Consider the following 22,780-nt stretch of genomic DNA (forward strand, 5'->3'; position numbering starts at 1 on the left):
ATTTGATTTTTAACGAATTATTTGGTTTAAATTAAACGTTGTGGTTTAACTTTACCCATTATTGAAGAATCAAAATTTTGGAAGGTTTAGTATTTAAAACTGTTGACATAAAATTTTAGAAAAGTTTATCAAGAGGAGTGGACATCATTTGAATGCTGGTCAAAATGAATGTGAATCCATTAAATAATGTATCTTCTGCACCTGTTTGATCACACCAAAGAAATTTTTATTCTGAAAATTTCTCATCACAAATGATTTGGATCCTTTCCAATTTCAATCAAAATACATGTATATTTTTAAAGATCATAGAATTTCTATTAGTTTGAAGTAGTTTTAATTCTAATTGTAACAACTAACAACCAAACTGACACTTCAATTTTTAAGAGACAATTAAATCAGCAAGACTGGAGAACTTACTATGATGGAAAATTTTAGCATATATTCTAAATTAAATGTTTCTCGCATTTAGTTATAATCCTCTGATGAAACAATTACTCATATTGTGTACTATTGCCAGTTCAAATCCTCTTCATTTTTAGCGATCCGTTGAATTTATTATGATTCCAAAGGCTAGAATCGTATTAATATGTTATACTAGTTAGATTCCAACTATCATATAAAAAATTAGTACTATGCTTTGAAGATGACTAAGAATGTGCGGTGTTGGTAAGAGATTCAGTATCTATCTATAATGGTGCGAAGATAATAGATATTCGGTGGAATAGTCGAGAACCGAGGTAATAAATGTGTTGGTAGAATAATCCTCGGTAATAACAGTACTTGTGAGAAGGTAAAGACGACATTTGATTGAAAGGTGATGGGAAAATAGTAGGCTGTAGAGAAGGTAATAGATATTTGGTTGAAAAGTCATGGGAAGATGGTAGGTTGTACCTTCGCACATCTCCATTTTAGGGGCAACCCCAATCAGATTTCGTCTTATATACTGATTTCAAAAGCTTGAATTCTACTCAAATAGTTATATTATGTGAATTAAAGTTCGATTTTATATACTGATTCCAAAAGGCTTGAATTGTATTAATATGTCATACAACTTTAATTTAGAACTATCATGTTGAGGATTACGACTTGAAAAGTCATTAGAATCTGGACCACTAATTGAATCACATGGAAAAAAGGACATGAAAGGCAGGTCCTAATCCCCCTGTTAAGTTTTCGTGATTCAATTTACCACTCCAAAATAAAAGACAAAAACAAAACAAAAGAAGATAATTTCTAGCACACACATACACCGAACACGTAAGCACTTACCTTTATTTTTGTAAAATCTCGTAAGCACTTACCAGTAGGGGTGTACAAACCAAGCCGACAAACCGCACCAAACCGATAAACCGAGTCAAACCGAGAAAAAAACCCGACTCGTGGTTTGGTTTGACTTGGTTTGGTGTTGGAAAAAAAAACCCGACCATAATTGGTTTGGTTTGGTTTTAGCTAAGTCAAACTGAACCAAACCGACCCGACGTTACGTGTATTCGATTTTAAAAATATTTTATACATAAGAATATTTATTTGTAATGTAATTTGTAAATATTTCTTAAATTTTTTCATAGCTTTTTGTCTTTTATCATATTATTTTAAGCTTGAACTTAGAATTTGAATGCCAATAAGTTTTATATCCCATAGATGTTAATAACTCAAATAAAGTCCAAATCAAAACTAACTCAACACTAATGCTAACAAAAGAAATTCAATTCTAACACTAGGAATGATAGTAATGTTGGATATCTATTCTTTAGTTTTGCATAATTGGTTTAGAGCGTAAAAATGCATAGCTTAATTTTTTCTTTGTCATGTAATTAATACTTATTAGCCGTACTTATTTTATCATAACTTAGTATTTAGATTAAAGTCATTTTCTTTATGGCTTATTAATTAGCAATACTTATTTTAACCGATTTTATTATTTTTTTATTGAATATTTTAATACGATGTCATCACCCATCTCACATTTTGTGTTATTTTCTTAAGAAACACCTTAGTTATATAGTTGTATCTTACTAGGACTAAAGAAATATTTGAAGTAAAAGTCATATGTTTTGTATGAAGACTTTTTCGAAAAAAAACCCAAAAAACCCGAAAAAACCGAATAACCCGAAGTTGAAAAACCCGAATTTTATTGGTTTGGTTTGGTTTATAAATTTAAAAACCCGACGCAATTGGTTTGGTTTGGTATTTGAAAAATCCGAACCAACCCGGTCCATGTACACTCCTACTTACCAGTTTGTCCATATATATTTTTTCAATTTTTTAAAAATACTATAGGAAAATTACTTTGAATAAATATTTATTTATCTAACATGTCATATTTTAACTTCAAACTTGAAATATGAAAATAAGTATTTCAAGTTTTGACTTGTAGAACTTTAACTATGTTTTCATACAAACATCTAAATACAACTTTAATTTCTCAACTTAATTTTAAGAGAAATAACACTTTTGGTCCTTCAGTTATTAATAAATTCTAATATTAATCCTGTAACAAACAATTCAACTTATTGAACCTTCAATTGATTAAAATGTGTGTTTTTGTCCCTTCATACAGAAAATAGATTATGTTTAGAACTATATTACCGTTAAGGATGGATTAACAATACAAACTAACATAACACATGTATAATTAAGTGATAAAACATTTAATAATCATAATAAATATGTGAATATTCACAAACTATTATTACAAAAACTAAAGAACATCAATTAATTGAAGGTTGAATGTGTTTAATCAGATATCAAAGAATTAAATTCATAATTTATTAATAACTAAAAGATAAAAATTCTATTAGCCTAATTCAAGTATTATTATTATTATTATTATTATTATTATTATTTCAAATATCAACCAAGTCCAAATTGGTTGCGGCCCTTTTTCTTATTGTGGGCCCAAAAGGTAGAAAGACAGTCCAAACCAAACTCATCTCTCCAGATTCATTGGAACTAACTCTTTATCTTCCAGCTCAGGTTTACATCATGCACCCACTAAAGTTTCAAAACATATCTTCTTCCACGTATTTACACATTCGAAAAAATTAAGAACTTTTCAAATTAAATTAAAGTGTTACAAAGCAAGTACTTCTGATATTTTGTTCATATCATCAAAACATTACTCCTTCAGTCCCAATTTAAGTGTCGAAGTTTAACTGTTCACAGAATTTAAAAAATAAAAAGAGACTTTTGAATCTTGTGATCTTAAATTAAAAATATGAGTAGTCTTTTAAATTTTGTGGTCTCAAACATGTAGAATATTAGAATTGAAAAATTCACTAAATATAGAAAGAAAGTGGAGTACTCTTTTTGGGACATACAAAAAAAATAAAAATAAGACACTTAAATTGAAACGGGGGAGTACATTTTTGATGTCCAAACGTTAGTCTACCAACTTTGAAACAAGAACTCAAGTTAAATCCAAGTTGCTCTTGCGCTCTAAAGCTCTCTTTTTTAGGAAAACCAGAGAAAAACTTTAACGACATTTTTGGGGATAGCACCCAACCCTTTTTCTAATAATAAGATCAATTTTTAATTTGTTTCCCTTTAAAGGAATTTGCATAAACGCACAATAACTATAAAAAGATTATACCATCTTTCATTTTTAATATAAAACTCCACGTAAGTCATATGTGTTTTCTAGTTTTGAACTTTTGATTACCAATATCCATATAATCCAGACCTTACTTGTGAATTATACTGAGTATGTTCTAATATCGATATAATAATTTATCAAGTCATACTACAAGATTCTACATATAGTGTCCAGGATAAATTTTGAATAAAAGTATGCATATTAACCAATTAGGGTGAGAGTATCTAAGACAAAATAAATCCTTAAAATTGATGATTCTACCATTATTAAAGATACCATGACAATCTTTAATTCTTTATTTTATTTGCATAATGCATTATAGCTATAGAAAGATTGGTAATAAGATGGTATAATCTTTCATTTTCAATATAAAACTCCACGTGAGTCATATTTATTTTCTGGTTTTCAACTTTTGATTACCAATATCCATGTAGTAACTCATATACAAGATTCTACAGATAGTGTCCAGAATAAATTTGGAATAAAAATATGCATGTGTACCAATTAGGGTGAGAGTATCTAAGACAAAATAAATCCCTTAAAATCGACGATTCTATCACATTAAACATACCATGACAATCTTTATTTTATTGTTCACTATGTAACAATTATCATATTACAATCATACATAATAGTTTGTGAACAAAAAAAGAATCTTAAGGATCATTTGGTTCATAGATTAGTTATACATGGATAATAATACAAAAATTATACGAGATTAATCTATAGTCCTATATCTAAAACAATACTATTGGCTATCCAGTGTTGTATCAAGATAAAATAGTTATACCGGCATTAATCATATTGAAAATGAAATGACAACCAGAAACGATATACTCTCTCAATCTCATTTTTCTGTCGAAATTCAAATTTCGATAGTCAAAATTTTAAATTTTGACTGTGAATCAGACTTAAAATCAATAAGTTTCTTGAAATAAAATTTACCATACTCAAAATTAGACAAAAAATACTATAAATCAATAATTAACAATTAAAAATGTTTAAAAGCATATGAAAAAATTGCGATCAAAGAAAATTAGTCATACTGATCTCGAGAAACAAAATGTGATAACTATTTCAGGATGAAGGGAATAATACAACTAGATTGTAATTTGCACTAAAATTATTTTTTTGAATTAATCCCTCTAACAATCGATTTTTTTTCTTTTTTATTCATTTCATATTTCTATCCTTTAGAAGAGGGAGTTTTCGTCGTCCGTTTGTGGACCCCCCATAAAAATAAAAAAAAATTTTGGGCCCCATATTAATCAAGCCCTAAAAAAAAATAATTGTGGGCCCCATATTAAAAAACATCGAGAATTAAAAAAAGTTTGGAACTCACCACATCCAAAATCGAGAAAAAAAAAGTGGATCCTATATTAACAAAATCAAGCAATATTGAAAAAAAAAAAGTGAATCCCATATTTAAAAAACAAACACTGTTAAAAAAAATGTGGGCCCCATATTAAACACGATGAGTATTCGTAGCAAACACTAATATAATAAAGATTTAGATACGAAGCACAAACTACAATGTTATATTAAAAAAAATGTGGGCCCCATATTAAACACGATGAGTATTCGTAGCAAACACTAATATAATAAAGATTTAGATACGTAAAGACAAACTACAACGTTATATTAATCGTATTTTGAACATAGTCTATATATATATATATATATATATATAATAAAAATAGTAAACTAATAATGTCCAAAAGGGTGCGCCCCATACTAAATAACACCAAGCAATATAAAAAATAAAAAGTTTCTTTTTAAACAAGTCTTCTCTTTTAAAAAATATTAATAAATTTGCCGATTTTGTATTCGTACCAACCATTAATATAATAAAGTTTTAGATACGGAGCACAAACTACAATGTTATATTAATCGTGCTTTGAACATAATATATATATATAATCACCATTCAAAGACAACTATATACATATAGATACACTATAATCTAAAGTGTTAGGCCCGTGCGCAGCACGGGCATAGACCGCTAGTCTAGTCACAGATGAGTCAACAAAAAAAGAAAAAAAGAAAAGTAAATCGGAGTATTAAATATTGCCAATGTATTTATCCATTGTAATCCACGTGGTATCTACACTTGCCTTAAAAGTCTAGACAAAATCAAAGAAGCAACTATAAAAGACGAAATAAGTGCATCAAAAAATATTAAGGAAGAGGAATAGGCAATTCACATTTTTATTTTCAGGCAAGCCAAACAATTAAACCACTAAACTTGGCTGAAGAATCTTTCTCTTTTATTTAGTAACAAATCTTGATATTTTTCTCTTTCATCTTTCTGTTTCATTTTTTTCTAAAATAAGCCAAAAATATTGCATGCATGTAATTAAATGTACTTATATGCTGTCTCATTTTAAGACCTTACAGGTGTTTGATGATGCTTTTGTTCATGTGATGTGATAGTACTTCTGTTTCACTGTTTTTTTTTTTTTTTTTTTTGTATCACTATCAATCAGTCCAAAAAGTTGTTATATTAATTTGTTAAATATTTCATCTTTTTACAATTGATGAGGTGGTGGGGTTTGTTTTGTTTGGAAAAAAGATTGATTTTTTTCAATAAGTTCCAAATTTTGATTTCTGTGTCTTGTTTGTAATTGTTTGTATGTATGTGTACTATTGCTATTTTTCTTGATTCTTGATTTTGTGGCTGAGAAAATAGCCATTGAACTGGGAAGTGTTGGGTTCTTTTTCCTATATATGGCAAGTAAAAAAAAAAATTTATATATATATTTTTTTTGGTTCTTGGTTTTTTTAAGGATTGGATTGTTTTGGTGATTAATAACTTGTGGAATTTGATTTGCAGTTGAGTGAATTGTCTCTTTAACATCTCTGATCAACAAGTAAACAGAGTAATCAGCTTAGTGTTTTTGATTACACAGTAAGTATAGCCTTTTCTATATCTCTATTCCCTTTGTCATTTATGTTTCTATATATAAACTGTATAGTGTTCTGAGTATTAGAGAGGGCGTTGAAATATATGTTGGAAAAATGATTTTGATATATAAAAAATAATTGTTATTTCCTATTGTTAATTAACTTTGAAGTAGTAACAGACTCCTAGATTCAAGCATTGACCATTACTAGCTTTTGAATACAATTTATGGAAAATTGTATAGGGCCATCGATGAGCTATAGCCTGTATATGCTCAAGTCCTTTCTTTTACAAGTGAATTAGAGATCAAAAATAATTCTTCCTTCCTGTACTCTATTGTGACGGGTTTTCTTCTCTATTTAATCTTTGTTGTTTCTGGTCCCTAGTTTATACTAGAAGAGTTTGTTGAATACTGGGATATACCTTTACCGGTGTATCCTTAAGGACTTTGTCTTTGACACGCCTCAATCTACGAGTATTCCAAGTATTTTCTGGTAAGATTTCTAACGATATATCACTAGTCCCTCCGTTTCAATTTGTGTCTTAGTTTGACTGGACACATTAATCCTACCCAATCTGGGGTATCATAGCATGTCGGGAATAACGGGGGCATAGGGGACGCCGGGACGTAACCGATCGCTTGGTTGGGGTTGTGCCGCGCGGCCTTTCGATTGATACACAGTTGAGGAAGTCAATCACGAACGCTACCGGTGGGGGAAGTTTAAGAAAATAAGGGAGACTTTTGAAATTTGTGGTCTTAAACTAAATAAGTGTAATTTACTAAAATGCCCTTTGAATCTTGTAGTATTTGAATCTTGTAGTATTAAACATGTCATCTAAGATGTTAGAATTGAAGATTACTAAATATAGAAAGTGGCAATATTTTTTAGCTGACTCCAATTAGTTTGGATTGAGGCTTAGTGAGTGACCATTGATTGTAGATTAGAGTATTCCTTTCAGGATTTTCACAAAAGGGAGTCAAAATATAGAGGAGTAAACACACGAAGAAGCCAAGTGGGATTCAACATAATACATATCCATAATTCTTTTTTACTTATCTACACAGTGTCATTTTCCAGCAAAGGGGGGGTGTCAATTGACACTCCTCGGACAAGCGTGGCTCTGCCATTAATTCCTTTACTATTTGTATTCAATTTCTTCTTGAGACAGGTTTACTTATTGCATGGTGAGTGATAAACTATCTCTTGTTGTTAACCGGTGACCATACTTCATCTGCCATGTTGTTTGAGAGCCTATAGGTTTGTTTTGTAGACACTTCCTGAAATTCTAGCTAAGAATCATTTTGGTCGGGTCTTGATGTTTTGTTGCTGAAAGAGTTGTTTGAAATTTGTATTTATTTTTTCTTACATGGGCATTACTATTTACTAAAGCTAAAAGAATGATTCTTCAAGAATGAAATTATTTACTTATATGGGGCTTATGGATATATTTCTGTTTTCTAGTTCAGGGAAAATGGTGGTAAGAACCGTGGATCTTCGCTCAGACACTGTCACTAAACCAACCGAAGCCATGCGGAACGCAATGGCTAACGCTGAAGTGGATGATGATGTCTTGGGTTATGATCCAACAGCCCAACGCCTTGAAGCAGAGATCGCAAGGATAACGGGCAAAGAAGCTGGATTATTTGTTCCTTCAGGCACTATGGGAAACCTTATCAGTGTGCTGACTCATTGCCAAATTAGGGGCAGTGAAATTATTCTTGGTGATTATTCCCATATCCATATTTATGAAAATGGAGGCATTTCTACTATTGGTGGCGTTCATCCAAGGACAGTGAAGAACAATGAAGACGGTACAATGGATCTTGATCTGATTGAAGCTGCAATTCGAGATCCTAGCTTTGATCTATGTTACCCGACCACTAGGCTCATCTGCTTGGAGAATTCACAAGCACAGTAAGAATATTCTCTCACCATATAACTGTTTCTTTACGGCAACTCTCAAGTTGGTGCATTATCAGGAAATGCTATTGGATTCTGCTAATTTTTGTTAGAGGTGTATATATGTCTAGTATATCGTTGTAGTATTGGGCCATACATCAACAACTATGCTTCAATAAGAAGCAAGATGGGGTAGGCTATATGAATCTACACGGTTGTTGTCGCTTCGTTTAAGCCTGTCTCGGTCCAATATTATAAAAATTAAATAGTATCTCTAGAATAAGAAGTTCTCTACATTTTCAATTGGCATATAAATCTCTAACAAGATTAAAAGACTCCTAATAAACATTGGATATAAAGCATGACTAAAACTTAATCTCAACTAATTGGTAACGCTGGTACGCTTATACGATCTTTTACTTCACTTTATGCCTTATCTTTTCGCTAGGTTTTGCATGAATTTCAAGAGATTGTAGGTCATTCGAGATAGCTTCTTTCCATGTGATCTAGGTTTACCTCGTCCCTTTTTATTACCTTCGCTGACCAGGGTTTCACACCTACAGACCAATGCATCCGAAGGTCGACATAGGGCATAACCAAACCATCTCGTGAAACCTCCTCTACTAACACCTTCTGCGAATGTGGTCTTTGTGTCATTGAACCATACACAATGGCATATTTGCGTATTATAATCTTCTTGTTCCCGTTACTGCATTATAAAGCAAAACTTACACTTCTTCCCACAACTTTTGGACCTTGACCAGTTGACTGACTAAACTACTCTCTTGCTTTCATTCCATGCTGTCCATCAATGCATGAAGATGATAAAAAGAAGGGAAGAGCTAATAACCAGTATTCAGACTTTCTATATGTCTCTTATAATTAAATTGAACTCTTCGCTTAATTTAGAATACATCCTGTGAATTTACTCATAGTTGTATCATCAATCTAACTGATATGGACAAAAGTCGTGAAGTTGATGAAGTTTACTATTTATTCTGGTTCTTACACATACTGAAAACTTTGACTTTATGGGATAACCTAAGGGATTGTTGTATTTCTTGAGTCACTTCTAAATGATTCAGTAGTTTTGCATGGCGCAATAGGAGTCAAAAAATTTAATATGCTTCTTGAGTTCAAATACCTGGGTGAATCATGAAAAGCTCCCAAACTGTCCTTTAGGGGTTGTGGCAAAAATATCTCAAATTCAATTCAAGGAATGTGAGAGTTTTGTATACTCTGCTTCATAGTTTTTTCTAAGAAAAATGATTTCATATATCCGATGATCAAGTCCAAATTCTCATGCTTTTATGTTGCTTTAGTTAGTTTGAGTATTGACTCTCTTTATAATGCAATTTCTTAACCAACAACATTCTGTGAGTGCAGTTCGGGAGGTAGATGCCTTTCTGCAGAATATACTGACAAAGTCGGAGAGCTAGCAAAGAAGTATGGCCTGAAGCTTCACATTGATGGAGCTCGTATATTCAATGCATCAGTTGTGAGTACACAATCTATTTCTTGTTACGAGTTAACCTTTTCTCTGGAGCCAGTAAATCGTACTACCCTGAGTCAGATGGATCTTCAAAATAGAGTGATTTTCAGTAGTTTATGTGAGGAATATCCTAATCTAGTTCAATACTATAAGAAAAAAGTAGCTCCTTTTCTGAATCGATTAAAGAGGTTAATCTGAACTAGGATATATAATACATGTTCTAAAGACTTGGAGTACCATTTGTTGGAACATCCACTGATCATGTTGATGGATTTTTCTGATAGTTAACAAAGAGAGAAACTTATTTCTTCAATTAGATATAGGATAAGTTTTCTTAAGGACGGTTCTGGAAGTTAAACAGAAAAATTATGTTAATTATTAATTTGCTGATTTCAAAAAGATTAGCTTGTTTAGTTGGATGTTCAAATATAGGTAATTCCTTCTCTGCTGAGAAACTTTGAAATGATTGTGAGCGGTTAAAGTGATTTATTTATTTATTTTGTATTCAGATAAATGATGAATGTATGAATGGCTAAGTGCATATCTTATTTATTCCATAAGCATACTTGTGCACAATAGCCTAAGGGACTGATTTGACTTAAACTCTGACAGATCTAACAAATAATTATGGACGGATTTTTGAGAGTCTTATAGGAGTCTAAATTGTAGAATTATGCATAATTACTTTTAAGTGCATCAACGTTTGTCCTTTTGTATGCATTCTTTTCTATATTCATTGAGATTAACTGGATTGATCGGTCTTGTAGGCACTTGGAGTGCCTGTTCATAGGCTTGTACAGGCTGCTGATTCCGTTTCAGTAAGTGATACTACAGCCAAAGATCTAGATATCCTTTCCCTTTATTGTCTCTAGTTATTTCTGGTCCATCTTTTGAGCAATCAACTACTACCTCTATCCAAACTTATGCGTCATATTTCCCTTTTTAGTCTGTCCCAAAAGAATGTCATACTTCCTTATTTAGAAATAATTTCACTTTAAACTTCCCATTTTACACTTACTGTGATGATTTTTATAGCCACACAAATCTATGACTTGCTTTAGACCACAAGTTTTACAAGTCTTTCCAAATTTGGTGCTCAGTCAAACACCGCCACATAAATTGGGAGGGAGGGAGTACTACATTTTATTCATAACATGGTATCCTAAAGGAGAAACAAAGAGATATTCCTATGCCTTAAGGTTGTAATATATGACGAGTTTGTTCGTTTATTTTTCCCGAATTTCTGCTCATTTAAGAGTCTCTGCAGGTATGCTTATCAAAAGGGCTTGGTGCTCCAGTTGGTTCTGTGGTTGTTGGTTCAAAGAGCTTCATTGCCAGGGTAGGGTAATGCTTTTGCATAAAAAAATTAGAGATAATTACAGTCCAATACCTTTCGGTGATCTAATTTACAAAATGGCCAGCAAATGTATAGGTTTTGTATATTAAATGTAAAATATACGTATAATATACATATTATATACGTAATCAGTGTATATGTTTCGTATATTTTGGCTAGCGCCCATAATTAATATCGGCCAACTGGCTAAAAATGTAAAAATCCCAAAAATTATCTGTTCCTCGCCACAGGAATTTGCCACGTAGCTCATCGTTTCCTTTGGTCTCTAGGCAAAAATTTTGAGGAAGACTCTAGGTGGTGGAATGAGGCAGATCGGTGTCCTCTGTGCTGCTGCGTCTGTCGCTTTACAAGAGAATCTTGTTAAGCTGGAAGGAGATCACAGAAAGGCTAAGATTTTGGCTGGTAATACTACATTTCTTCATTTGATAAGGCTTATTAACTAACTTCATTCATTTGTCTAATGATTCCCATTTTACTTCTCAGCGGAACTTAACAAAATTAAAGGGCTGAAAGTTGATGTTACTACTGTAGAGACTAACATTGTAAGTCCACTCATCATAAATTATGCTTAATTTTCTTTCAAATTAAAAGATGATGCTTAGTTTTAACGGCTCATACTTTTCCTTCAAAATGGGCTTATTTTAGAGAATTGAGGTGTTTGTCCAAGCTGTTAAGAAAAAAATAAGTATGTTTGAGAAGCTGTTTTTCAGAAGCTCGTAGCACTTTTGGAATCTTGGCCGAGACTGTCAAAAGTGCTTTTCAAATTGATTAGCCAAATAGAAACTGCTTCCCTCCAAAGAACTCTTTTGAAAAGCATTTCTGGCAAAAAACAATTTTCCAAATAAGCATTGGAAGCTTGGCCTAACAGGCTATAAACTAACCCCTTAAAGTATAGATGAATCTAGTGATATATACTTCTCACTAGACAATACCATAGTCCATCAACTATTTTGTATTCGGAAAACAACCTTCATAAGGCTAACTTCAAATCGGCAAGAAGGAAGAAATGGCTAGTGAGGAAAGCGTTTTGTCTGAAATGAATTATTTTCTATAGTAGTCCATAGAGAGAGACCCATATGCAGTTGCCAATGTAAAATTTTCTTTAGGCTCCTTAAGATTCCTTTTTTCTATCATCAGGTATTTTGTGATATACTGAAGGGGTCAAAGATCAGCGAAACAGAGTTGATCAAGACTTTGGAACAACATGGTGTACTTACACTACCAGAAGGCCCACTGAGGTGCGCTTGCCTTTTTGTTCTTCAAATCTCTCCCCAAGCATGTCTACTTTATTTCCTTGATTGTTTACGTGTGCTAAGCTCATTTAGGGTTCACCAACCAGTGAGAAATTTAATAACACGCTTGTGCAAGAGGTACAAACACTTTGGTTTATCGCATCCGTAGTCGCAAGATGCTGATACATGTGGACACCCATCTTTTCCTTTCTTGATGACAATCTTTTGTAAAAAAATTATGTTGCTCAAACTCTCCAAAAAGGTTGACGCACCCATGTCGGATCATCAAAAAGCACTACTTTTGGCGGATCTGACATGCACCAATCGACATTTTTTAAGAGTCCGAGCAACATACTGAATAATTTTGATGGTTAGCATTTCCAGTAGATGATACCAATAGCGTTAGGTACTTATAGCACTTCAGCTAGTTTTTCAATTCGAAATCTGGTAGTTGTGCTCAAACTTGCATTTTCCGGTAAGGTAGAGGATTGAGAATGCTACAGTAGTTTTCTTCCCGTCTTTTTAGAGACTAATTTTGATATTGTTCGGAATATTGTTATCTATTCTCCTTTAGTCGACTTATTTATGGAAAAATGAAACCTCCAACTATTGGTATCCTCCAAATTTTGATATGCATTCGTTATATAAACGTCTCTTGATGGTATCTTCTGGAAAATGTTACCACAACTTGCAAGCCAAGCCCTTTGTGAGACTTTGAGCATCTTTTAATCATGAAATGTTGGGAATTCCTATTGCAGGGTCAGATTTGTTTTACACCACCAGATTTCAGAAAGTGATGTGCACTATACAGTGTCTTGCCTTCAGGTAAGAAGTTAATGAGTCGATGCATCTACATTAACTAATCATCGCCGTGAACTCAAGAATCTTCACTTACACGTGTTTTCGGTTAAATATCTGCAGCGAGCTTTGGGTGGAGGGGCTGAAGAAAATGGTGACAATTAACTGTTTATCAAGTTCATATGATAGAAACTCCTCCTTATGCTATTATGGAGAGACCAGTTTTATTTGAAAATTCAGTCATTCTTTAACTTGCATTTCATAGTCCTTTTAGTGATCAAAGACTTTAGTTGTTTTGTTGTGGTTGGACTAGTTTCATCTTTCAATATTTATCCTTCATTTTGGAAGAGCTGAATGTGGCTATGCTGATGGACAAACTTCTTCCTTTTCTTCGCAATCTTTAATTTATTTTGCCTTTGTATTTATCGTTCAATAACCATTAATTTGTTGGACGGGGGAATGATTACCTATCCCTTACGGAAATTGAACCCGTGTCTTCGACATGAAAAAACGATGTCCTAACTACCGGATGAAAGGGACCAAAAACCATGCTTTTTCTTGGGCTTGTTACTCAGTATAATAGTAAAATCACAAAGTTATATTTTACTCATATTAAAGTGACTGAATATTACTCACTATAATAACAGTAAAACACTATAATATTAAAGTCACAAAACTTTACTAATATAATTGGTAAAGTAACTAAAAATATTTATCCTCTTTAACTTAAATAGCCCATGGTCTATTTTTGTTTCTCCAGAAGGATGGCTAGGAAGTGCATAGGTATTCGCTTTGTGAATCCCTATTTAAAAGGGATAATTTCAATAATATACAATCCAGCATAAATATTACATCTACGTAGTCATATTTTTAATTTACATTCACATAGCCAATTTTCTCTTTTTTGCAACAACGTTTATACACACGATATACAACATTATACACTTACTATAGATAATGTATTAACCTTGTATAAAAGTGTATAATAATGTATAAGAGAGTCATTTCGGTAATATTAGATATATGGGCCATTTCGGGTAATATTAGATATATATGGGCCATTTTGGGTAAATATTTCTTCCAAATAGACATAGAATGTTATTTTCCCTATTTAAAATGTTTTTTTGTTTCTACAATCATCTAAAGTTTAGCTGTTGTGGCAACTTCAAACTTGGTAGCTTTTGCACAAACAGTGTTGTTTTCTTATCGCCCTCATTCTTACCGTTTGATCATTATCTATATATAAATAAAAGAATACGTTAATTACTTGGTGGTGATTCAATCGACTGGTCGAATAGGACATAAAATGTTATTTTCCCTATTTAAAATGTATTTTTGTTTCTAAAATCATCTAAAGTTTAGCTGTTGTGGCAACTTCAAACTTGGTAGCTTTTGCCCAAACAGTGTTGTTTTCTTCTCGCCCTCATTCTTCTCGTTTGATCATTATCTATATATAAAAAATACGTTAATTACTTGGTGATGATTCAATCGACTAATCGAATAGGACATAGAGTGTTGTTTTCCCTGTTTAAAATGTATTTTCGTTTCTAAAATCATCTAAAGTTTAGCTGTTGTGGCAACTTCAAACTCGATAGCTTTTTCCCAAACAATTTTGTTTTCTTCTCGCCCTCATTTTTATCGTTTGATTATTATCTACATATAAAAAACATACGTTATCTTGGTGGTGATTCAATCGACTAATTGATAGGATCCTCTTTCTATGATTGGAATTGATGGTTTTCACTTTTTCTTTCTTTGGTGCGTTTTAATAAGTTGAAGCATAGTCTAAGTTTACAGAAAGTAGTACTATGTTGCAACAACACATTCGATAGACGTAATATTTAAACACAACTTTAGGCATTTGGGTTCGAAGTTAGGCGAGGTCTCCAACATCGGATCTATTAGGCTGGAAATATTCAAATGTCAGACATAGAGCCTGAATTTGCAGATTGTCAAGCTTAATTTCAGACCTAAAATTTTAAGTTGGATTAATTATTGCGTCTATTTAATGTGTTATATCAACATATGAGTACTTTCTATAAACCTAATAACATGATATTACAAATTAGTAATTTCTCTATCTCAATTTTATGTGGCAATCAATTATTTTTTAAAGTTTGACCCATAATTCGGACATAAAATAGTTATGTTTTTAAAAATATTTATTTGAAAACTAAATAAGAAGTATTATAAGTCAGGATAATTAACAATTCAAAATATATAAAAGGCATATAAAACCACGGTCAAACAACAACTTATTTGATTCTCGAAATTTGAAAAGTGTCACATAAAACTTATTTGGTTCTTGAAATTCAAAAAGTGTCATATAAATCGGGAAGGAGAAAGTAATAGTAATTAATAACTCAGTATGCATTGCATCACCAAAAATTATTCTATATTTGTTATTTGAAGTTTGTTAACTCATCTTTTGTTTTCTTCTGATCAGGCAAAATTCTCAATATATGTTGTATTTCAACCCATTTTCAATTACATGAGATCTTACAAAATCTGACTTTTTTGCTATGACATAGTCGCTCAAAAAGTACGTGGTTAATTGCTATGACATAGTCGTTGCCTTTTTCTTTCATTTTTTATTATAAATTATAAATGTCTAAATACACTCAGTTGTTATTACTTAGGAGGGATATAATTTGGTGCAAAATATATAGAAAATTAAACATTCTATTGGATATTTGTAGTATGAAAAGTTTTCTCCAATAATTTTAATACATAATTCCTTAAAATGTTATTAGAAAGAAATGCTGACAAAGTATTGAAATCAAGTAAAAGCTCTCGAGGAGCAGCAATGGAGAAGACAAAATCAAAGAACTCAAATTACGAATTGGTGAAAATGAACCAATTGAATTGAAAATATTTGGGTCCTATACTTATATACACAAAGGCCAAGTTTAAAGCTGTCAACAGCTGTGTAACTAACTGAACTACAACTAACCGACCTAACAAACAAAATATCTAACTAACTACTAACTAGGTAAATAAGTAAAAGAAGGCTATTACATAAATACAGTCTCAATACCCCCCCCCCCCCCCACACACACACACACTCAAGGTGGAGGTGAGGGACTCACAACCAGCTTGCTAAGTAAGGTAGAATGTTTGATCGCAGACAATGATTTGGTGAAGATGCCAGCCAATTGCTCATGAGTAGAAATGTGATGCAATGAAATCAACCCTTCATGGAGCTTGTCCCGGACAAAATGGCAATCAACTTCTATATGCTTTGTACACTCATGAAACACTGGGTTCTTAGCTATATGGAGTGCTGCTTGGCTGTTCCAGAAAATAGGAATAGGAAGAGTGATAGGAACAGTCAATTCTTCAAGCAGTCGAGCAAGCCAAACAAGTTCACCTACAACCTTTCTAAGTGATCTATACTCTGCCTCAGCAGAGGATAGAGAAATGGTAGTTTGTTTCTTGCTCTTCCAGCTGATAGGTGTGTCACTAATGAGGACTATATAGCCACTAACAGATCTCCTGGACTCTGGGAAAGCAGCCCAATCAGAGTCACAATAAGCACTGACTCTATAGTCCAGCTCTTTAGACATGAATATACCAAGCATGGATCACCCTTCAGGTACCTTAAGACATGAAATGCAGCTTTGAGATGAGAATCTCTTGGGTGTTACATATATTGACTAAGGTGTTGGACACTATAAGCAATGTCCAATCACGTGCCAGCGAGGAAATTGAGTTTCCCAATAAGCTTTCTATAATAGGCAGGATCAGGTAATAACTGGCCTTCATTAGCTCTTAGTTTGACTGATGGATCCAGTGGTGAAGCTATAGCAGGACAGTGAACAAAATCAAACTCTTTAAGAAAGTCTTCTGTAAAATTTCTTTATGTGATCAGTTGTTATTGCATGACTTTGAACAATATAGGTAGAGACTACATTTTGCACCAATCTCAAAAGGCCTCTTCATTAAAGAGCCCTGCAGAATGAGACATGCAAATCTAGTAAATATGATGATGCAGTCAAGTTGTACTGTCAAAGAATGAATAGAGATCAAATTAAACTTGAATCTAGGCACAAACAAAACTTTTCTCAAAATGAATTTGGAACTAAGAATCACATCAACAATTTGTGTCACCTTGACCTTATAACCATTTGGTAATGACACAAGAAAAGGATACACTAAGGTTTTTATGTTGGTTAACAGTCTTTTATTATAGGTCATATGGTTGGTTGCCTCAGAGTCAAGGATCCATGTGCCAGCATTTTGTTCAAAAATATTTTCAGTAGATTGATTATCAAATTCAATAGAAGTGGAGCAAGCAGCAATACCTGCAAAGTTCACAGCTCCTCCATTGAAATTCATAGCTCATCCATTCAAGCTGGCACTGCCTGAGTTGTTATCTCCTGAATGCCCATTTTGCAAATTCTCCAAAGTATATTGATAAACGCCCATATTGTTCCTTCGTCATGTGTTGCATCAGTTTTCCTTGTCCACTTGAATTTCCCTCATGATCTGCAATACTCATCCCATCATATCCATACACATTTGCTGCATTTGCTACAATTCTTTTGCCTTTGTTATTGTTATAGTTGTTGGGTCCATCCCTTATTTTAGGAAGAAAACAACTTCCTTTGTTTTGAGGAAGAAAACACTTCCCTTGTTTTAAGGAAGAAAACATCTTCCTTGTATTTGGCAAATTGTCAAGTGCTTGCTTGAGTCACCAATGACATCAATAGGTTCATCTCACACCTATAAATAGGAAGCTTTCTCATTTGCTAAACACACCAAATTGAAGAAGACAACACATCCCAAAGAGAGAAAAATCTAAGAGAAATACTCTTAGTGAAAGGCCTAAGTAAGAGAAGGTCTTTGAGAGAATTTTGTGTGGTAAAATTCTTGAGTGTCATTGGGATTGGGGTTGTGAGGTTGAGTGTTGTAAACACTTGTAATATTTCTTCTTTAATAAGATGCCGCGGAAGAACGTGGACGTAGCTCTCACATTGAGGGTGAACCACTATATAAACCGTGTGTGTTATTTATTCTTCGCTTACATCACGTCCGGCGTAAGTAGGTTACGTCTAAGGAGATTGGTATTTAAGTGGTCGGTGTGACCCTCCAATCTTTCACGGGAATCTTCTTACAAAAGTCGGATTTGGGATTTTAAATCCTAACAAGCGGTATCGAGCAACGGGTTGTGTTGTGATTTAGAAACGATGGGAGGCGAAGATGGTACGACGCACGGCATCGGTAAATTCGATGGTACAGATTTTGCATTCTGGAGAATGCAAATTGAAGATTATTTATATGGCAGAAAACTTCATGAACCTCTGAGTCCAAAACCAGAGGAGATGAAGCAAGCAGATTGGGATCTCCTCGACGACAAGTTGGGAGTCATTCGGGCCGATTTGTCAAAAGAACGTTGCTCACAACGTGGCAAAGGAAAGAAGACCGCATGAGATATGATGAAGGTATTGTCCGATATGTATGAGAAACCTTCGGCAAATAATAAGGTATTTCTCATGAAGAAACTATTTCATCTAAAGATGATGGAAAATGCTCGTATTCTTTACGCACACGTAAATGAATTCAATACCATTGTAAATCAATTGTCATCGGTAAAAATTGATTTTGATGATGAAGTGCAAGCTCTAATTTTGTTGGCATCCCTACCAAATAGCTGGGAGCCAATGAGAGCAGCGGTTAGTAATTCTGTCGGCAGTAACAAACTAAAGTTCAACGATGTTAGGGATCGTATCCTTGCTGAGGAGGTGCGCAGGACAGATTCTGGAGAGGCATCGACGAGTTCTGCTTTTAATGTTGAAAACAGAAGCAGAAATTTTGACAGAAACTACAACCGAAATAGGGGCAGATCGAAGTCAAGGAATGGCAGGGGTCAATCCAGACCAGGACGAACACATGAGTGTTGGAACTGTGGAAAACCAGGTCACTTCAAGAAAAACTGCAGGGCGCCAAAGAAGGAGGACAGCAAGGGGGCTGGAATCAACGCTGCTACGGAAGACATTGGCGATGCGTTGTTGCTATCGGTTGACAGCCCGATAGACTCTTGGGTGCTTGACTCAGGAGCGTCCTTTCATACCACCCCACATCATGATATAATGACAAACTACGTGGCTGGGAATCTCGGCAAAGTTTATTTAGCCGATGGAGAGCCGCTAGACGTTGTTGGCACGGGAGACATTAATTTGAAGATGTCAAATGGATCCTCGTGGAAGATTACAAAAGTTAGACATGTTCCAAAGCTGATGCGAAACCTGATCTCAGTAGGTCAGCTTGATGATGAGGGATATGATCTCAATTTTGGTAATGGGTCTTGGAAGGTGGCGAAAGGTGCTATGGTAGTTGGCCGAGGAAAGAAGATTGGCACTCTCTACATGACGACTAGCTGTCGTGATACTGTTGCTGTGGTTGACAACACAAAGAAGACAGATTTGTGGCATTGTCGGCTGGGACATATCAGCCAGAAGGGGATGAAGCTGTTGGTGACAAATGGCTTAATTCCGGAGCTGAAGACGGTGGACCTTCATACGTGTGAGAGCTGCATTCTCGGAAAACAAAAGCGAGTAAGCTTCTCAAATGCAGGCAGGGAGTTGAAGGTCGAAAAGCTGGAATTGGTGCACACAGACGTGTGGGGACCTACCACTGTTCCCTCTCTTGGAGGATCACACTACTACGTGACCTTCATTGATGATTCAACCAGGAAGGTGTGGGTTTATTTTATGAAAAATAAATCCGATGTGTTTAGTGTATTCAAAAGATGGAAAGCCATGGTCGAGAATGAAACAAACCTCAAGTTGAAGTGTTTCGAGGTCCGACAACCCGGCGGAGAATACATTGATGGTGATTTTAAAACGGTATTGTGCCGATAATGGAATCAAGATGATGAAGACTATTCCCCGGAACGCCGCAACAAAATGGAGTAGCGAAAGAATGAGCAGAACGTTGAACCAGCGTGCTCGGTATGAGAATACACTCGGGATCGCCCAAGACATTCTCGGCGTACGTGAGCCAATACCGCGCTTCTTAATTAACCGATAATAGGTTCCTTTGGATTTCGGCAATTCAGAAGAAGTCCGGAGTGGCAAGAAAGGTAAATCTTTCATTTCTAAAAGTGTTCGGCCGCTATCATATGTTCATAATGATGATACGGCTAGAAGCAAGCTTGATCCAAAATCAGAAGTTGTTACTTTATTGGCTATGGTGACACCGAGCTTGGTTATCGATTTTGGGATGAACAAAATCGGAAGATCATCCGAAAGCGAGGGAATGTTGTCTTCAATGAAGAGGTGCGTACAAAGACAAGTTGCAAAAAATTCGAATGTCGGGACAAGGAATCGGAAATAGTCGATTTGAGGGACTTTCCGACACCGAGCCGCAGCAGTGCAGTAGATGGTGCGGGAACAAACAATCCGAGAAGGTACCGATGAAAGTGCCGATTCTCAAACAAATCGAGTACGCCAATCACGGAAGCTGCGTAGATCATCCGAGGATCGGTGAAGCCGATTCACAGTACTCCATCTCCTCAATCCACATTCTACTCGGCGATAAAGGGTGAGCCGAATGTTATGAAGAAGAATGCAAGTCGATGAATCGACTAAGTGGGGCCCAGCAATGAAAGATGAGATGGACTCCTATCGGCAAATCATACGGGAATTAGCCGAATCGCTAAAGGATAAGGCGGCATTGCAAAACAAATGGGTTTGTCGGATAAGACAAGAACCCAATGGAAGAAGGCATTATAAAGCAAGGCCGCTGGTTAAAGGGATTTTCAACGAAAAGAGGGCATCAAACGCTCACAAGAAGAATATGTGAGGAGAAAGTTATCAAAAAGTTCAACATGCGTTATGCCCAAGAACGGTCAAGACTTCCTCTTTACCGGAGACTTTCGGTTGTCAAAGGATGGCTGCCGACAATCGAGGACGAAAGAAGCAGATGGACAAGATACCGTACATTGCACGTACGGTGGGAGTTGTCATTGGCGAGCAATCCGAAAAGCAACGACCTTTGGGAGGTCATGGAAGGATATTCGATATGTCGAAAGGTAGCTCGAGTTCGACCGTATTTCCGAAAATCGTAAACGGATCGCAAGGTTATGTTAATGCCGACAACGGTGGTGATGTTGACAACCGAAGCCGTGTTCGGCCCTTCGGTTGGCTCGCACGAAGTATGAAACTAGGAAAGAGCTCTCGCATCGATTAAAGTGTGAAGACAAATTAAAATTAGTCTTCAAGTGGGAGATTTGTTCGGGTCCATCCCTTATTTTAGGAAGAAAACACTTCCCTGTTTTGAGGAAAAAAACACTCTCCTTGTTTTAATAAGAAAAACATCTTCCTTGTATTTGGCAAATTGTCAAGTGCTTGCTTGAGTCACCAATGACATCAATAGGTTCATCTCACACCTATAAATAGGAAGCTTTCTCATTGCTAAACACACTAAATTGAAGAAGACAACACGTCCCAAAGAGAGAAAAAATCTAAGAGAAATACTGTTTAGTGAAAGGCCTAGTAAAGAGAAGGTCTTTGAGAGAATTTTGTGTGGTAAAAATTCTTAGTGTCATTGGGATTGGGGTTGTGGAGTGTTGTAAACACTTGTAATATTTCTTCTTTAATAAGATACCGCAAGAACAACGTGGACGTAGCTCTCATTGAGGGTGAACCACTATAAATCCGTGTGTGTTATTTATTCTTCGCTTACATCACGGCGTAAGTAGGTTAAATACAGAGAGATTGGTATTTAGTGGCCCAAATTGTGAGCCCTCCAATCTTTCCTGGGAACTACATAAAGTCGGATTTTGAAGCTTTAAATCCCCACGATGGTTGTATAGTTGTTGTAGTTACTATTGTTGTTGTATCTAGGACCCTGTGGATAGCCATGTATCTTGTAACACCTTTCCTTGGTATGGCCAGGTCGTTTTCAATGTTCACAGAAGGGTCGAGGCTTATTTGGAGCATAGCCTCCTCTACCATAACCAGTGTTTCCAGCAGAATTGTAGTTTGTTCTGAAATTCCTAGTGTAATTCACACTTTGATTTTGGTTCATCCTAGAGTTTCTTCCATTACTGCTTCCTGCTAGATTCACATCATTGTAATCCATCCTAGGATTTCTACTACTGCTCCCTGGTCCACTAAAATTTCCACTTACATTTAGAAATGCAGACTCAATTACTAATTGATTATTTGGTCTAACTTCTCTTTGTTTTTCTTCCTGAATGAGAATGGAGAAGGCTTGTGCAATGGTGGGTAGAGGGTTCATCATCAAAATACTCTCCTTTACGACAGTGTAAACTTCATTTAAACCCCATCAAAAATTGAATTAAACGCCTGTCCTATTTTGCCTTCGCAGCACAAGTACACACAACTACATGATGCATGCTCATTCAAAATATTAAGTTCTTCCCAAAGCTTTTTATTTTGGTATAGAAACTAGTCATATCTAGGGCTCCTTGGCTTAAATCAGTTATTTCTTTCTGTAATTGATAAGCAATCTGGGGCCATTTTTTTGATCATACC

General features: G+C 34.7%; 1 protein-coding gene across 5 annotated transcripts; it reads left to right on the top strand.

Annotated features, from left to right (window-relative positions):
• The first annotated feature begins 5,678 nt into the window (after positions 1 to 5,678).
• Positions 5,679 to 13,700, top strand: LOC132060190 (low-specificity L-threonine aldolase 1-like). 5 transcript variants are annotated; one of them, XM_059453098.1, is made up of 11 exons: positions 5,750 to 5,813; positions 6,429 to 6,503; positions 7,966 to 8,413; positions 9,785 to 9,896; positions 10,658 to 10,708; positions 11,158 to 11,229; positions 11,517 to 11,649; positions 11,731 to 11,789; positions 12,385 to 12,485; positions 13,238 to 13,304; positions 13,401 to 13,700. In XM_059453098.1, the coding sequence occupies exons 3-11, from the start codon at positions 7,971 to 7,973 to the stop codon at positions 13,440 to 13,442; spliced, it is 1,080 nt and encodes a 359-aa protein (XP_059309081.1). In that variant the 5' UTR covers positions 5,750 to 5,813; positions 6,429 to 6,503; positions 7,966 to 7,970; the 3' UTR covers positions 13,443 to 13,700. The 5 variants fall into 5 exon arrangements, with proteins under 5 accessions (XP_059309085.1, XP_059309081.1, XP_059309082.1 ...); XM_059453099.1 differs by lacking the exon at positions 5,750 to 5,813 and adding an exon at positions 5,910 to 6,021; XM_059453100.1 differs by lacking the exon at positions 5,750 to 5,813 and adding an exon at positions 6,108 to 6,325.
• The last annotated feature ends 9,080 nt before the right edge of the window (positions 13,701 to 22,780 follow it).

Source organism: Lycium ferocissimum, chromosome 6, assembly GCF_029784015.1.
Source record: "Lycium ferocissimum isolate CSIRO_LF1 chromosome 6, AGI_CSIRO_Lferr_CH_V1, whole genome shotgun sequence".
Lineage (NCBI taxonomy): Eukaryota > Viridiplantae > Streptophyta > Magnoliopsida > Solanales > Solanaceae > Lycium > Lycium ferocissimum.

What these genes read in the sequence shown, in the direction of transcription:
- LOC132060190 (XM_059453102.1), top strand. Translation starts at nt 7,971, where the DNA reads ATGGTGGTAAGAACCGTGGATCTTCGCTCAGACACTGTCACTAAACCA. An exon ending in CAAAGAGCTTCATTGCCAGG is followed by an intron (nt 11,230 to 11,516) that starts GTAGGGTAATGC and finishes TTTGGTCTCTAG; the next exon opens with GCAAAAATTTTGAGGAAGAC. An exon ending in CTACCAGAAGGCCCACTGAG is followed by an intron (nt 12,486 to 13,237) that starts GTGCGCTTGCCT and finishes TTCCTATTGCAG; the next exon opens with GGTCAGATTTGTTTTACACC.